This window comes from Branchiostoma belcheri, unplaced genomic scaffold, assembly GCF_001625305.1.
Source record: "Branchiostoma belcheri isolate BF01 breed outbred unplaced genomic scaffold, Haploidv18h27 scaffold6, whole genome shotgun sequence".
Lineage (NCBI taxonomy): Eukaryota > Metazoa > Chordata > Leptocardii > Amphioxiformes > Branchiostomatidae > Branchiostoma > Branchiostoma belcheri.
The window spans coordinates 5526038-5544865 of NW_017804242.1; the positions used below are offsets into that span (position 1 = coordinate 5526038).

The 18828-nt window shown below is 38.5% G+C and overlaps 1 protein-coding gene across 1 annotated transcript in view; it reads left to right on the top strand.

The window, feature by feature from the left end:
• The window catches only part of LOC109482297 (myomegalin-like), an 81493-nt gene that overhangs the window by 22325 nt on the left and 40340 nt on the right, over positions 1-18828 (top strand). The window contains exons 4-12 of the mRNA XM_019784981.1: positions 10773-10874; positions 11183-11259; positions 11621-11744; positions 12436-12602; positions 15026-15185; positions 15519-15581; positions 15856-15951; positions 17038-17079; positions 18088-18207. Of these exons, the coding sequence (XP_019640540.1) occupies positions 10773-10874; positions 11183-11259; positions 11621-11744; positions 12436-12602; positions 15026-15185; positions 15519-15581; positions 15856-15951; positions 17038-17079; positions 18088-18207 (951 nt within the window). The remainder of the gene's footprint in view (positions 1-10772; positions 10875-11182; positions 11260-11620; positions 11745-12435; positions 12603-15025; positions 15186-15518; positions 15582-15855; positions 15952-17037; positions 17080-18087; positions 18208-18828) is intronic.

The window sequence follows — 18828 nt, forward strand, 5'->3', positions numbered from 1 at the left end:
TTTTTTATATGTCACAGTCAGATGTTTTAGAGATTGTTTAAATCTTGTCAATAAGCTTGCTGGAGTCTTTTTGATTGTGTAACATTGAATATTATTGGAATTTGGAATCAGTAAAGCTATAAATTGCATTCAAATGAAGAATTATCCTTCTTCTAGGGTACAATCTATTTCTGACTGCCTTTCTATATGTTTTGATAGTGTTACTGCAGACATTGTATATGGGGGATACTTTGTGTACATAGATCGCCTTAGCAGCTGTGAGATACAGATATAAGTAGTCCAGTTTCCGTTTCAGAGCTAAGGGAGAGGGGAAGTTTAAAGGCATCCAGTGCAGTTTTTAGTAGCCTGGTATCCAGCCTTGTTAGCTTTAGTTTAGTCCGCTACCCAAGATCCGCTGGCGGGGAGCGGATCTTGGGTAGCGGACTAAAGCTAACAAGGCTGGATACCAGGCTAGTTTTTAGGGCTTGGAAACCCGATTTTTCAAAGTCAATATTCTAGTCACTTACAGTTGTATCTACATACTGAGTTGAAACCACACTGTCCTAATGTATATTGACCCTCATGGAGCAAATATTCCCAAAATCCTGACAGAAAATGGTTACTGGAAGGGCCCTGAGCTGATTTTTTGGGTACCACCCAGAAAATAAAAGGAGTCAAATTGGGGCTTGCTTCTGCATTTTTAAATGCCCAAAGTATGAAATGCTGATTTAAATGTGCTAATGTGAAGCAGTATGTGTCGATATCACAAAGATTGCCTTATTCAGAATATTTCCAGTTTTGCTGCTCTAAAATCGCATTGGATGCCTTTAAAACTAATAAAAGTACAAAACGAAACAACAATACAAGCTGGCATTTTCCCAGATTTTGGATCTCTGTGTGACCTTTGAATTCCAAGATGGCCAGCCCGAAAACAAGGAAACACAAGAACCGAGTCTGTCCCGTCTGTCAGGTCAGTCAATACTAAGTTGATACAAACAATCTGATTGGCCGTCTCTTACCAATTAAACACTGCTTAATCAGGAAATGCAGCTGTGTTGTCACCAATAGCAGGACACATTTACATCCCGGATGTTTCCTGGTATGATGGATGGTTTTATAGATTTTTTGGGGCAGTCAATTGTCTTCTAAACTCTGAGGTGAATCTGTTTTTATGCAGAACTAAAACATGTTTGTCACCTAATTCCACAGCAAGTAATTTTTATGGATGACATCAGGGCGTGCATTAATTTTCACCTGATTTTGGGAAAAAAACAAGAAATTTTGTTGCCTTCTGACAGTGGTCAACATGTCGAAAATGGGCAAGGATGTTTGTTGCCATGCTGGAAGGTAAATGGCAGATAACTATGAAGAGGGGAGACAAGAAAAGGCTCTGATTTAATGTTTGTTTCTTACTTTGATGCAGTAGTGATATGTGATGCTGGCTGTGTATATGCGATGTTCCCACTGTATCAAAACCTTTTGTACAATGATTGAGTCAAAATTTTAAAATGTAGGAACTTGTTTTTTTCGGCCTGTCTTTTTTTTTTTCCGCCAGCTCGCATTAGATTTGGAGGCTGTGGAGGATGTCATCCATACAATTTACTTGCTGTGGCCTAATTCTTGACAGACAAGACTTATATTATCTGTGGTTATAATATTATATCTAATAACTTATTTGGCCTTTGCTCTAACTTTTCAATGAATAAAACTGAATGATAGAGGATGTAATATTTCTCTATAACATAATGTAATAGGAGATAATATTCTAAATGTACATGTAATGTAGACAGTCTATGTGATACTTGAAGCAATTGGTAACCTGATATTTACGAATGAACTTGGCGAACAAAATCAACAGATATATGAATCGGTTTAACTTACATTCTAAAAAATATAGCTGTTATCATGACAATTTTAATGGAAGGATTGTTGACATAATTTTTGGTGTATTTGTAGCAATATTTACAATACAAAGACCTGGAATGGGCAATATTTTGCCTCTGATTGAAAATCGATAAAGGGTCATATTAAGTATAAACAGATGTAAACATGTCAAACCACATGCACAGATGGTCTGTATTATATAGTGCAGATCTGAAATGATACACTGGTCATAATATTACAACATTCAGGCTGTAAAATAGGATACAGATTCCCAATATCAACTCATCTGCAAATTGACATGTCCTTCTAATCTATAGATGATTATGATTTGAACTAAATTTTAGGCCACAACTTCTTTGTTATTTTCTGATTTGCCAAAAAGAAAATATGTAGTAGACCCTATTAAGGTTCAGAATCAACTCCAAAATGCTCATATTTTGGTCCCAACAGTTGAAGAAAGCCATTGTCTTCCTAATTTTGTTAGTTTTCCATCTATCAATGCAGGGGTTTGATTAAAAGTTCAAAATTAATTGTAACCTTTGAATTTTAAATCAGCATGGTATGTTGACTTCATGGTTCCTATCGCAGCTTTTGAGGCTATCATAGGATGCCTAGATGTATATAGGCTTGTGTTTTTTGCCCTGTTGCTTCATATTTTGATTTGATTTGATTTATTGAAATTGCAACAGTGCAATACACCCGGAACAGAGGCAGCTGTTGCTGGTGTTGTGTCCCGCACATAGAAACAAGACAGTTGGTACAGGACAGACAATACTCATTTTCACTTGAGTCTAGTGGAAAAAGTCGTGTAAAGTGCCTTTCTCAAGGGCACAAGATCGGTGGCATGTCAGGACTCTAACCCGGGACCTCTTGATTCCGAGTCGGCGCACGCTGCTGCTGTTGCGCCACACAACCCCACCTCTAAAAGAAATCCAAGAAACACCAAATTAAATTGGTATGACCAAGGACATTATACAGAAGTGTCCTTGGTATATGGTATGACCAAACCTGTCTATATACAGACTTACACAACCTGCTCTTGCCTAAGCCTTAGCTGGCCAGTGGAGTTATGTGACCCTCTCAATACAAGGCCATCAGAGATGACTACAGTTACAGATAGACATGATTCTGACTGGCCTTGTTAGAGAGTGAGCTACAGTATATGATTACCTTTCAACATTTTTGTGGCCTGGACTGTCCATGAACTGAATGAGGTGTTGTTGTTTTGTTTCTATCAATATTTTTGAGTTGTCTTTAGGGATGGGGAAGGACTGAATATGTAAAATAATAATGTAGACAGGTTCCCCAATTTTACCCAATCTGTATGATTTTTCCCCATACAGTATACAAGGTCAGTCAGATTTCTTCTGTGTTACTATTAATTATTTTCTTTTAAAATAGTAATTTTCTTCGGTATCTATTTTTCTCAAAACATTACTTAGGCCTTGGCCTAGAAATTTACTATGTTTGCATTTGGTCTAGCCCCATGGCCATGGCTCAAGAAGCTATGGATAGATTGTAATGAAATTTGGTAGGTGGGTAGGTCTTGACCTATCGAATAAATGGTTAGATTTTAGTAGCCTGGTTCCCAAACCTATTTTTTGCTGCCAAGTCTCTTTTCTCCTCTTTGCAAATTTGGTTTGGTAATATGAGGCTAGGATGTTGGACCCCCTAGTGCCTTTCCTTTGTACTGCAGCTGAACTTCTGTGACAATGGATTTTTGCCTCCACCTATCAAATATTCTTCCGATCATATAGGACTGATCATGGATGTTATTAGCTTTGACAGAGCTGTCACATAGGTTAAAAAGGCATAACAGTCTGTTGTGGTAGTGGTTAGGCCTAGGAAAAAAAAGTTGCGTTTCCTGTTTCAGTCCTGAAAAAATTAGGGTCAGTAGGGTTTATCTTTTATTCTTCTTTTTCATATTAGACTTTGGCAATCTCTGGTGATCCAACTTATATTATACAATACAGTTTAACAAAGTAAAACTTGCATGGGGACACTTATATTTTCAATGTCAATGTTGGAAAACCTATTGTACAATGTTTTATCACTCAGGTGTCAGATCATGGACCCAGAAAAGGTTGACCAGCTTGCAAAATTTATGTCCCTTGCAGGGATCTACAAAAAAAGGCTAGGATTGACAGTTTTTTCTAGGGTCGGTGGGGAAACAGGAAACACAACATTTTTTTTCCAAGGCCTTAGCACTACATACTACTGTATGTCATTGGTGTTGACACAGTTGACTATGGACAGGGGCATGTTGGTATTGGGTTGTCTCTGTACATGGTAGTGTTGACTGAGATGTAGCTAAGCCTAGGGAAGTGTTGTGACATCTGTATTTGATATATGTACAGTATGGTGTTAATATTCTGTACCCAGCCTTCGCAATACTCAGTGTTAAAAATACAATGCACTTATAAGTGCATAGTCCAGTCTTTATAGTGACCCTACCTCTAGATCTGGACCAAGAGGACACTGTACTTGTTGAAAAGAGCCCAAGGAATTTTCCTGGTACAATGAACCTGTAAATACTGAACATATCGTCTGTCTTCTCTGTCACGACCAGTAGAAGAATAGTTTGAGATGACTTAGGCCACGCCGACTTAATTTTATGGATGACATGCTCTGAGGACCCCCAAGCTAGTGTGCGTGGGCGAATAAAAAAAATTCTGACCAAAAGGAAAAATGCTACTAAAGCACAGGAATACAAAGCTGGTATTGTGAATTTGCGGCAGTACATAGCGATGTATACGACAAGCCGGCACATGCTGGCTTTTTGCGGAATTTATGAATTGGCACTTTACTCAATTCTTGAGTTGTGGAGCTTCGGCAGCCTGGGCGCCATCCTCCAGAGTTACCACCGGCTCCGTATTGTCACTAACTTCCATGGCCTACCCAGAGGCCTAGAGCCAGGCCAGAGCCTCGTATGACGTGATTTTTTTTTGGAGAACAGGCGAAAATCAATGCGCGCGCGGATGTCATCCATAAAAATAAAATTAAGTCGGTGTGGCCTTACTTTAGTTAGTGTCTTTCTTTTCTCCATTGCTAAAAATGCACAAAACGTTCAAGAAAATTGACCTGCCAAGGCCATGTCCACTGAGTGAGCTGTCTTGTTGTGCCTGAGAAAGGTCACAGCCAGAAATGATTCCTTACTGACTGCTGTAACAGTGGTACCTTTGTATTTGTACGTACTTGGTTCTTGAGTGCCTTCCAAAAACTCCTTGATACAGACTACTGAGTACCTAATACCAGCCCAGAAGAGAACAAGAAATAGCCATGCCTTCAAGTACCAGAGTTATCAACCTAGGATTGAGGTGTTCAAGAATTCATTCTTTCCTAGAACTATCACAGAGTGGAACTCGCTGTCACCAAGTACAGTAGGGGCATTGTTATTAGATAGCTTTAAACAACGTTTAGAGTTAGATGTTCAAGGGTTAGGTGTAACAAGTCGATTGGTGTAATGTAGCCAGCTGCCGCCGCGCCGCGTGCCTGCAAAGCTGGTGTGTTACGCTGAAGGGCGCTTATACCGGCTATACAGATACAGGAAAAATGTCCATACTATGCATGATGTACTGTGAAATCTAGTAGCTTCTAAGATTGATACTACAGTCCTCAAATGTATCATCCTATACCATGACATTTTTAGCAGCCTGGGCATATATAGACAGTAGAGGAATCAGAATTTCATGGACCATTTATTTAGTTAGTGGGGCGGAAACTCATGAAAGATTTGGCAGCTGCAGAGGCTCAAAATACATCCATAAAACTTATGATATTATATGTCACTGGGCTGGTGACTCCTTTCTAATAATGTGATTATGATGTATAATATTTGTATATCCTTTTGCTAAGATAATAAGTAAAGGCTTACTGTACAAATTATTGGAAAAGTTGCAGGTCCTATACTAGTGATATATGGGTAGTACTAGTAGGTAGGGAAAATGTGTTTTTTTTTTAACGGAGTGGTTCAATGCAAGGCCTATACCACTACTTCTTGGCATTGAACTAGAAATATGAGAGAAACATGGCTATGTCAAGAGATGGCGGTGAACGTTTGATTTGAAAGCCTGTAGATTGTAGGTTGGTGGGAAACACTTGTCAGGGAGGGAATTCCAAAGCTTGGCCGTATGGGAAAAGAAACTGTCACTGTAAAAACTGTGTTGTGTTATCTTGAAATCAAAGTCATTGACCTTTATGTTATCTGACCTTCATTCAGAAATTTGTTGTTTACGACTTACACCCCTTTCAGTGACCTTAAAAGAAATATTAGAGTTTTTTTTTTTAATGGAAGTTTTTAAAGGCCATATAGAAGTTCTTTACTGAAATGACACATTCTCTTTTATCATAAGATATTCTAAATCTGGAAATTGAGTGAGTTTATTGACTTTATTAAGATAATCTCAAATAAGAGGAACTGTATTGGAAGTAGGGCTGCGAACCGGTACACTGTACCGGTCCAATACCGTAAAAATCGTTTCGGTACAGGTCCAAAATACCGGATCATGAAGTAACGAGTATATACCGAAATAGCTAGTTTACACCATGTATATGACTAAAGATAGGTAAATCCTACCACAAAGACGAAAAATTAGCACTGGAAAAGACGTAAACACCGTCGATTGATTTGAGATCCTCAGTCTCAGGAGACATCGCGAGAGTGTGGCTGATCCATGGTTGTGATTGGTCAACAAACTCAAATCAGGTCAGAGGTCAGTCATTTTCCCTTCCCTCCATATTGGCGGCCTTTGTTGCTTTTGTGTTGTTTCTGTATTTTGCCGCGTCAAATTGTTCAGGTACAGGTACAGGTCCGGACCTGTACCTAAACCTCTGTACCGGTACCTGTACCTGTACCTGATGTTACGTTTAGGTACGCAGCCCTAATTGGAAGCATATTGTAAGTAAGAATCAACCCACCGTAAGTGCAGAAATTATTGAAGTGATTTTGATTTTGCCATTTTAACGGTTACTGTAATTCCTGATTTTTTCACAGTACTTTTATGTTGAGCGTCACTTCTGTACCGTGAACTTATCATTACAGGTAACAAATAATGCATGGACCTTCTTTTTCCTGCACCTGTCGCCAGACCCTGAAATTTTGATACTGTGAACATAAAGTGAATTACAGTATCTCTTACTGTGAAACCATAACACTGCAAACATGTGTAGTTCTACTGTAGTACAGAATTGTTTTAATTAAACCTTAGATTTCAAACACCACAAAAACCTCTTTTTCCCTCATACTGTAAAATAAAATCATTGCCATTACATTTACAGTTCTACATGTACATGTATATCATAGACAAAATCTTTGGCACTGAGCACGAAATATCATCCTGTTCCTAGAAAAAGGCCCAAGAGAAAAACCCAGGGTGCACTTCTATATACTGCTAATCAATATGTGTGTATATGGTATGACTAGGTGTCAGTGAGGGATGTGGTAATCCTGTCCAAGGGACAGCTACACAATTTGTCAACATCGCCCAAGGTCATATCAGATGTACCATTTCACTGGCACCAGGCCAGGTATATATTATTCATTAGTTTTCACACATACAAGGCTAGTGTATTGTATACTGTACATGACAATGCATTGCAACAATGCTTTAATGTTTTATTGCCACTTTAGGTTCTATCTGTGTGATAAAACATGGGCCATTTTTTAAGTAGTTTTTAAGTACGTACTTTTGTACACGAAGTGTAATTTAGTATTGGATAAGTCTGAAATGTAATATGCACACAGGGCTTGAAATACTGGGTGCATAGGCATTTATATGCACCCAAATTGGGGATGTTTGCCTGATTTTTGACTGTGATTTTTTTCGCCCTGTTGCTTCATATTTTGTCTACAAAAATAGGAGATCCAAGAAATGAAATTGGTGACACCGCGTCTGGCCTTTGTTTAAGATTTTAGTGTAAGACAAGGAGTATTGTATACTGTACATGACAATGCATTACAACAATGCTTTAATGTTTTATTGGCACTTGAGTGTGAACTTTCTGTCTATGTGATAAAATGTGGGTCTTTTTATATGCAATTCTTGCAATTGGGAATGTTCTTTTTGGTGAAGTGCAATCTACTACTAGATTACTCTCAAAAATGATACGCACACATAAAATACTGGCTTCATATGGATTTATGCACCCAAAATTGGAAATGTCACTTGATCTTTTGACTGTGACTTTTTTTTCACCATTGCTTCATATTTTTTCTAAAAAAATCCATGAACCAACAGTTTCCAATTCCATATAGTTGCAGAAATCATAGTCTTATCTTCAATTTTTGCATCAAGTCATATCCAAGTCTTGATAATAATATTGTACATGTACAAAGAGTAATTTTCCACAGAATGTACTGTACACATGGTTTTCTGAATCACAATCTAATTTTCTAACAGGTTTCCAAGGCATGTTTAACAGCTGCATTAAGTCACCAAAGTCCCCAGGGGCAGAACTAATTGAATCTTAGGCCACTTTTCAGCGATTATTTTCTGTCCCAGAGAAAACAAACATCATCAACTGGTGAATCACATCAGCAAATTGAATCTCTGTTCTGTGAAATGTTCTGCTAGTTTTCCTCTGGGACCGGCCATGTTGTCACTGATGACTAGTGTACAGCACGCTAATCTCTGTGTAATTCTGCTAATAGTCTCAGTTAATGGTGATTTCACACTTTACTCTGTTTGATGATAAGACCTAATTTACACCACCTCTGTACTTATTGCAATTCAAAGAAGAAGTCGAACCCCATAATAGCTAGTATAACTATAAGTTTTTCCAGACAGTTGTTGTCTGTCTACCGTATGTGGCTAGGTCTTGAAATATCAGAGAAATGATTTAATATTGGACCCCCTGGCGGCTTGCCTAGGTTCTGCAGCAGAAAGTTAATGTATCATTTAGCAAAGGTATGAAGTTGTGCTCTTGTTTACATGGTCCAAATCTATATTATCCACTGGCCTATGACCTATGAACATTTTCCTCAACAAGTTACTATGAGTGGTCACTATTTACACTATAACAGAGTTGACTGTTACTTTTCAAGAATTTTTGTACTTTAAACATCGTACACCAAAGTGAAATTAATGAGGCTGCCCATTTCAGTGACCTCTGCACCTGCTTTTAGCCCTCCGTCCAATCTCATCGACCCTCAGGCCTGCTACTGTTCATGCTGGATTAATTTACAGTTAGTAGAAATTCTTCAATCAGTGACTGTATTTAAAGGTAAAAACACGTACCTCCAAATTTTCGGTGTCGACTGTACACCTTTCTCAAGGAGTGACCTAGTCTCGCGAGAACACGAGACTAGGTCGAGACTTGTGTGGATCTTCTGACCTCCCCCGCCTCCTTGCGGAGTAGGGGTAGGTAGGACTTGGGCAGCTCCCAACCTTCGTTGCGATTCATCCCGGCACGTTCCAACTGGATATGGACCGCTTCCTTAATCTTTCTATGTGACTTCCGGGATTCCTGGTCTATAATCTTAACGATGTCCAAAATAGGGCCGTTTGTGACCCTATGTCCCGCTTTGAGTTCATGTTGGCTAAGTGCGGATTTACCGTCCTGACGGTCTACAGATTTCTGATGTTCGTCAGTTCGTTCACCTAGGGACCTTTCGGTTTCACCTACATACACCTCACCACACATCTCACACGATATTTTGTAAACAGTACCACACTTTTCACTGGGAAGTAGTGGGTCTTTTGGACTGACAAGGGCATTGCGCAGTGTATAGCCTGGTTTAGAGAACAGACTCACGTCTCGTCAAGTCTCGACCTAGTCTCGTGTTCTCGCGAGACTAGGTCACTCCTTGAGAAAGGTGTACAGTCGACACCGAAAATTTGGAGGTACGTGTTTTTACCTTTAAATACAGTCACTGATTGAAGAATTTCTACTAACTGTTAATTCTACGTGACTGATGAACCTCTTCAATGGATTAATTTAATTCTGGCTGTACTATTAGCAAATTGAAATCCTCCCAATGCTGGGTCCCTTCCTGTATGCACAGCTTGTACTTCTATACCAGACATGTTGTAATACAGTTAGGGGAGCCAGTACAATGTGTTCAAGGGAGGTACAGACAAATTTCTTATTCTAATATTGTCTACTATAAAAATGCCACCTTTTATACATGTATATGTCCAAATTTTTTTTTGTTTACCTGTTTTTGGATTGTTTAGGGGAGGGAGACTAGGAAGTGTATCTGTTTTGAGCTACATGTATTCAAACTTGTATTTTGAGCATTACGTAGCTACAAGGTCTAGCAGAGAAAACATGTACGAAGACTTGTAGAATATAAGTCTGTCTTTTCTAACTCGTATTAGGCTATGGCATTTTGCTGGTTGCTTACATGTACCTTGCATGTATTTCAAAGCATCTATTTCAGTTGATTGTGTAGCCTTTCTTTTTTTCATGTTGTAATGCAGTTAGAGGAGCCGGTAAGATGTGTTCAAGGGAGGTACAGACATATTTTGTTGTTCTAGGTCTACTATAACAGTATAAGAATTCTGCTTTTCTGATGTCTACAATGTATCTCATTTGCATGTTTTCTAGATTTTTGGGGGGGGAGAGGGACTAGAAAGTGTATCTGTTTTGAGCTATTCAAACTTGTATTTTGAACCTCAGTGTACAAGGTCTAGCAGAAAAAAACACAGACGAAAATATTAGAAGTCTGCCTCTTCTCAAACATGTACTTGGCTATGGCATTTTAATAAAATTTGTTGGTTGCACACATGTACTTTTACATGTGCTTAACTCCTTTCCAGTTGCTATATGTATTTTGGAGCATATTTTCATGAGTCAATTTGATCATAAAACTGTTCTTTCTTCCAGGTTTGTCCAAATGATACTTGAAACCAATGATTCAGCTTAGAGCTCAAGTATTTAAGAGAAGTTGTTGTTTTTTTGTTTTACAGCAAATAGCAGAACTGAAGAAAGAAAACTTCAGCCTGAAGCTGAGGATCTATTTCATGGAAGAGCGCATGCAACACGGAGAGGAGGAGGACATCGAAAAAACTGTGAGTCAAAACGCTTATCATAATTTGTGAGTAAATACTAGATATCAGTCATTTCACAAGCTTCAAAAACAGCACTTCCAGTGTTCATGTCTTTGGCTGCCTCTAGATACTGGTAATGGCCAGAGATAAAATGTACATGTATAAGCCTAATATTTTTTATGCATATTTCTGCAATCAACATTTGAGATCTATTGTTTTTAACCATTTTAAAAAGTGGATAATAGAAAATGTCAATGAATAGTCAAACTGGCCTTTGTTGTACATGTGTATTGAATTTTTCCTTCTATGCTGAACTTTTTTTCTTACAGAATATTGAGCTGAAGGTTGAAGTGGAAAGTTTGAAAAAAGAGCTACACGACAAACAAGAGCTTCTAGTTAAAGCATCGTAAGTATTCTGTAAATGCTTCAATATTGTCTTTGACAGCAAATTAGGGATATAATGTCCTTGGTTAGATGCACATTCCGTCCATGAGAATATTTCAGCTATATAGCATAGTTTTTTTTATTTTCAACTTTAAAACTGTACACGGCTATGCATGTTTCAATTTTGAAATCAACAATGTAGGGTATAGCTATCCAACTGTTGTCACTTTATACTATAGTTCTATCAATGTAAAGAATTGTTTTCCCTTGTATTTCTCCTTCTTTCCCTGCCATGTTGTAAAATGTGGTGAAGCCATTCGCTACATTTGCTCCCAAGCAAATGTCGGCCTTTGTAGTTTTCTAAATGTTTCTCCTTATTGCAGACAAGCAGTAGAAACCCTAGCAGCGCAGAACGATGCTGCGGTGCAGCAGGTTCGGCAGGACCATGGCAGGGAGCTGCAGCAGCTGCGCGACCAGTATGAGTCCAGACTCACCTCTGCTCAGGAGGTGGGCACAGCCTTTCTCACTTAGCCTGCAGTTTGTTAATAAATTGCTAGGTGGGGCTGCTGACAGGTGAACATTGGACAATCAAGTGATAGACGTGAAACTTTGCACAGTATTCTGTCAGTTACAGTATTTTGGGAAAATATGAATACTAGACATCCAAAATGTATATACAAGACAGTAGGAAAAGTTTCAGAGTAAGAAGTTGCAGAGTTGAAGGAATCTTTTGCAACTTTGTAAGGTCAGATAGTACAAACATACATGTACTGTGTTTCTTGTAACCTTTGCTCTGCTGTGGGCCCAAGTTTTTAGAAAAAGGCTTAATGATGGTTAGACCTTTGATTGCCAAGACATCATTTTTAGTTATGTCAACGACAAATTGGAGATTTCAGACTTCGAGGAAGGGTTTTGGATTCTTGTAAATATATTGAAACTGTGTTGTCTGATCATTACATCGTAGAATGGGTTATTCCACTATTGTTTATGTACATAGTACACATTGCTAGCAATGTCATACCACATCTTAACTCCCAGGCATGCTGGGTCACAACCCTGTCAATCAATTGAAATCCAATCGTCACCCACTCATTTCCAATCCTTACTGCTGAGGAAACAATACATACAAACTCTCCCTGAACCACCCAAAAACTATACTTCCACCCCCGAACTAACATGTGTTCTATTTTCCTTTCAGGAGAACACTCTTCAGAAAAGAGTTGATGAGGAGACGGAAGGGAAGATCCGTGACCTTGAGGCAGCCAACCAGGAACTCCAGAACAAGCTGCGCGACCTTGAGAAGGTCAAACAGGACAAGAAGAACCTCCAGGACTCGTCTAAGGAAGCTCTACAAGACAAGAACAGGTGAGAAGAAGTAGCACAAAGCCTAGAAGATGCTCAAAGGACTCAGTGTTGATGAAACACGTTTGAAAGGAAACATTAAAATTACATCAACTTTGTTTGATGCTGTCACCATTAACCAATGTTTTAAAGATTTTGAATCCTAGAATAAAGTTTCTTATTACTAATATCAGTAAGAAAAATTTGATAAAATCTCACTAGAATCCCAAAGTTATGTCACATTTATATTATAAAGTCGTGTAAGTGAGAAAAGTTGAAAAACAAGTATTAGTTTATTGTACATAGGAATCATGTAGGTATATGGGTAGGTATACTTTTTTCAAATACTAAAATCCCAAAGTTATGTCACATATCACTTAGCATTTATCAAGTGAGAAAAGTTGAAAAATAAGTATTACTTTATTCTAGGAATCATGTAGGTATACGGGTAGGTATGCGGGTAGAGCTCAGCATGTCTAGGTACTAAGACTGTTGTGTTTTCAGTGAACCCCATGCTCAGTCAGACACAGGAGACTGTTGTTCATGTACCCAGCATAACAGCAGGGAGTAAGTTGTGCTCTGTTGTCAATGCATGATTATACTGTCTGCAAGAACTGATCCTCAGAGCTTAAGGCATTTACCTTGCATGCATCTTAAGGAGATGTTGGAACGGAGGTAAATTAAGGTTTCAAAGAGGTGTCATCTGCATATGGTCATGTTGGTAAAATTTTCCTGGAGTTGGTGATTTTTTATATTTCTTGCACCAGTGCAAGTGTGCAGAACAATACATTTCATCCTTGAAAAAAAATATCAGGCCAACTTGATTTATTTTTACAGGAACATAAGGCCACACCAATTTAATTTGTTGGTTCATGGATTCGCGTCTTCATTTTTTCTGATTTGCAAAAAAAAAAAAAGAATTTTGAATCAACTCAAAAGTACTCATATTTTGCCCCCAACAGTTGAGGAAAGTCATTTTCTTCCTAGTTGTTACTGTACACAACAGTTTTTCTATCTATCAATGCATTGGTTTGATTAAAAGTCCAAAATTCATTGTTTAAATATTAACCCAGCCTTTTGTGTTGACTTCATGGCTCCTATCGTTGCATTTGGTGCTATAATAGGATGCCTTACCCTGTTTTTATTTTTTCGCCCTGTCACTCCATATTTTTTCTGGAAAAATCTGAGAACCAACAAATCAAATTGTTGTGGCCTAAGATTGTAATAAAAAGGATGTTTTCTTGGTGTTTTTAAGTTCACAGTTCAAACAATGCAAAAAACTGAAGTAGAAAACCCATGTTAGCAGGATCACAAATATTTGGGAAACATTATGAAGAGCATTACAAGACCTACAGTACACCAACATGACCAGATGCAAAGCATGTTATACTCTTTCGGTGTCCATATATAGGTGAAGGTGATACAAGGTCATATCTCTCTGCATTCTGCACTGTATTTTACTATCTGCTATCTTTTCTCTCCCTCTCTTCTTTTTTTTCGTTTGTTTGTTTATTTGTTTGTTGCCATGGCAGCTCTTGCAACTGTGTAGACAGAAGCTTTTCCCCGAAAAATGCGGACACCAGTCCCAGAACATTGTTATGGTGAGCGAATCGCGCTGGCGAGTAGTGTTTTAGTCACTGGTGTTTGGATGCGGGCACTCTCACACGTGTACATGTACTTTTTTAAGTCAGTTGAAATGGTAGGGTAGCTAAAGGTTGCTGAAGGAAAATAGAACAAGAAAGGTAACATTTGCTAAGCAAATGCAAAATGTTAACCTTCGCATATGGTCTGCTCTGTTAATTCTTACTCAAAAACACATTCATACATATATGGTCAGACAGGAGTCTAAATCCCTCCTGCTATAAAATTGCAACATGTAACCCAATTCTAGTTACCATGGTAACAGACAGTCTGGTTCAGGTCATTGACCTTTTTGGTTTGTAGAAGAAGAGGAAACAGAGCAAAAATAATGTGTTTTCCTTCAGTAAACATAAAAAAGAATGCAGTGAATATGAAGGAAATGGCGTTTTTTGTTGTTATATCATGTAAATAACAGGAGAATTGACTTGAATTTGGAAGGAGGTGGCGTGTCCTTAGTCACTAACTCCCAGATTAACAGGGATTAAAAGGTTTACCTTTCTTAGGGATTAGTCATACAACACAGCCATGGTTTTTAAGTTCCTGGGTCTCCCCAGAAATTCTTAGGGGAGAGGTGCTCCCTAATCACTTGATGAAAAAATCAGCGAATTTTCCTGCAAATACTAAGAGAAAACCCTAAATTTTGACATTTTGGAAGAGGTGCCAGGATTTTTGGGGGAGGGGGAGCACCCTTGTTTCACACCCTTGTTTTGAAACCGTAAATTTTCGGTCAAGCTTGTCAACATTCGTCTTACATTATGAGAGCAAGTTGTGAACAGTGTTGTGTTGTTGCCCCCCTCCCACCCCAGGGTGATAGACCAGTTGAACCACGCCCTGCGCACCAAGGACCAACTCATCCAGCAGCTCAACCAGGACAAGTCTGACCTTGTGGCAGACAAGGTCAAACCTCTGGAGGCTCAGGTCCAGAGTCTGACACAGGAGCTCAAGGACAAGGAGGGCAACATGCAGGTGGGTCAAGTCATTATCTAAGGAAGATGGAAAGGTTGGGGGAAAAAACTAGAAGTAACCTTTGCAAAGCAAATACATAATGTTTACCTTCGGACATGGTCTTCTCTGTTAATTCTTACTCAAACACATTCACATACATGTACTACTTGTATATAGTGACAGCAGACCATGAAATTGCAACATTATGTAACTGCAACCCTATCTCTTGAGAACCCAAACTTACAAACCTAGCATATAGTAGTGTCACACAAAACAATACTTTCATCCCAGGAGTGATAAACCTAGGATTGTACTTGTGTAACCCTATTAATGTCTTTTTCCTCCAATCTGAAGGACGACATCAACAGATACCAGCAACAAGTGGAGGTCAGCAAAAAGAACAATCAGGAAATCCAGGTAACCATGCTTTCACAATTCAGACATTGCTAACAAATTTCTCATTCCTTGGTTGTATTATATCTTCAGTAGTGCTCTCCTCTGATTGGTTAAAAGCTAATCTGTTTAATTAGACATCTCCAGTGCTCTCCTCCGATTGGTTAAAAGTTAATCTGTTTAATGATACATCTCTAGTGCTCTCCTCTGACTGGTCAAGAGTTAATCTTTTTAATTATACATCTCCAGTGCTCTCTTCTGATTGGTTAAAGGTTAACTTGTTTAATTTGTTTCTCAGGCCCTTCTTGAGGACCAGCAGAGGAAGCTGGATGAGTATGAGATCGCTGCCGGCCAGATGACCCGCGACCACGACAAGAAAGAGAAGGAAATCAAGGTGACCAAAACATGCTCAAATGTAGATACAGTAAATGGTTTGTATGGAAAATGAAAAGGTTTCAAAGTGATGTAAACCCAGAGAAATCTATCATAATGTTTCATGAAAAACCTTGAATAGCAAAAGATAGTGACAAACGGATGGATGCCCTGGGTAGGTAGATAATTATCTTGTACATGTACACAATGTGTCAAACAAAAATGTATCAGTTGTATTCTACTTGCCACTCTGTTCTATTGTCTTACATGTATGTCTTCATCATATACATTCAATGTGGTTTGCAGTACTAAAAACTTGAATCATTGCAGTGCATTTTGCATTGTTCACCACACTTTTTTAACATCTAGCAACAAACTCCTACAACAGTTTTGTTGATCTCAGTCAGCATTTTTTTGCTTGAAGTATGACAACATTTAACCTAATTTGACACGCATCATATGTCTTTGTTTTAATCAGAGTGAATTTCATTGTAAATATCATAATAACATCATTGCTCATGACTTATTTAAAAGTTCACTTTTGGTTGCTTAGTACCAACCTATGGAGATGTATTCCATGGGGAATTCGATAACTTGATTGCAGTTGCCTAGCCTTTTCCAAAGGCAGATTTCTTTTCCAAAGTTTCAATCAACAATTATATTTAAGAAAAAAATTATTTTTAATGAAATTTCATTACTGGAGATCGTGAAATGTTTATGCTGGTTTTACTTCGCCAGTTTTCAAAGTGGTCGCTTACTGCAAAATCACAACACTAGTACTGTGATGTATTTTGTAATTCTACTATACTACAGAATTGTTTCAACCGTACTACATAATTGTTTCAACTTCAAACTCTGCAAAAACCTACCATGAAATAAAACAACCACAAAAGTAGATGCATTTTCAGTATTCAATGATTCTAAAAAAAAGTTTATCAAGAACTGGTAAGCAAAATTCCCCATGGAATGCTTCTTTTATAGAAGGTACCTGTGTGCTGTGCTTGCCACCCACTAACACACCCTCCCCATCCCGTACCCCCCTCCCCCCTACCTTACCCCCTCCCCCCTACTTACCCCCCTCCCTCCCTACCTTACCCCCCTCCCACAGGAGTTAGAGAGGCTTGTTTTGGAGGCTGAGGATGAGAATGAGGTAAATTAGAACCATTCCCAGTCTAACAGTCATGTACTAACACTTACCCACATACATATACAATGTACAGTACATCCTCCATCAACCAAAAGGATTAGGACTGTGACATTCATTAATTTGTATGAACAGATCTTACTGTTCATACAAAAAAAATTTACGTGTGGCGTGGAATTGCTGTGTGGCTATGCTAGGACACTCAAAACCAAAAGGTCACGAGTTTGATTCCTTGCATTCCTGGCTAGACGTTGTGTCCTTGGGAAAGGCACTAAACAAAACTTTCTTCACTCCATCCAGGACCTGGTGTAAAATGGGTACCTAACTTTGGTTGGGAGGTAAAAGGAGAGGCAAGCCCTTCCAATACCGTATCGTAGACACAGTAGACTCACAACCCACTGCCCCTGTCACCTTAAAAAGGCCATGGGATTACATTTACTTTTTCTTTTAGAATCTACTGTATCAAAACATACATCAATCTATTCATAAAGAGTTTGGCTAATAGAGGATGTACTGTGTGTCCATTGAGCACTACCTTGTCCTGCACCATTTTCTGTGGCTATTCTGCAAATGCACACATCACACATCAGTTGTATATTGTGCTTAAGACATTCAGAAAGGTTTAATCTGTAATATCACATTAGCATTGAATACTTAGATATCTATGTTTGGCTCAGTGTGTGTCATTGTCAGACTACCTCTCTCTGTTTAATTAGACATCTCCAGTGCTCTCCTCTGATTGGTCAAAAGTTAATCTTGTTATGATACATCTCCAATGCTCTCTTCTGATTGGTTAAAAGTTAATCTTTTTAATTATACATATCCTGCAACTCTCTTTTGCTTTTATTGAATGTACATGTAGCTCATTTCTGTTTGAAAAGAGGTTTGCAACTGAACAAGTTTTTGACTCAACGAATGAACACTTTCTTTCCAGAAGCATGTCAATTAGTCTTATCCGGTAATTTGAAAGAAAGAACTGGAGAGAAACTTAACTTAATTTTTTTGTGTTTCTAGGAGCTAAAAAGGAAGCTACAAGACAAGGAATCTGACGTGAAACTCCAGGAGCAAAATGCACTCAAAAGGGACAAAGCCATCCAGGGTCTGTCAGAGGCCATTCACAACAAGAGCAAAGAGGTGAGAGTTAGAACTGGAATACCCTAAATCTTTCAACTTTTGAGGTGCCCTTTTTTTGGAGTGATCTTTTCACCACGAATCTATGAAACTGCAAATATGCCCTGAATTACTGTAAATCAGGAAATGTTTGCGATGGTTTTATTAATATGTAAATACTGTATGTGGTTTTTATAACTCTAATACAGAATTGTTTCAACTGCAAACCGCAAGCAACATGGAAAACTTCTTTTACCCTCCCACCGCGAAATAGAACCAAGTTAATTTTTTCAATGCAGTCATGTGTACAAACTCACAGTTGTATGTACCAACCACTAAGTATCTAATTCCAGCCCAGGAAAGAACAAGAAACAGTCATGCTTTCAAATATTAGAGTTATCAACCAAGAATTGCGGTTTTCAAAAAATTGTATTTTCCAAGAACTATCATACAGTTAAACTCGTTGCCACCAAGCACAGTTGGGGCATTATCACTAGAGTAGAAAGCTTTAAACAACTCCTGCAACTAAATATGCAAAGATTGAGTGTAACAAGTCGTTTGGTGTGATATAGCTAATACATGTAGCTGCCGCCGTGCCTCGTCCCTGGTTGGTTAAAGTTGGATCTGTTTAATTATACATTTCCA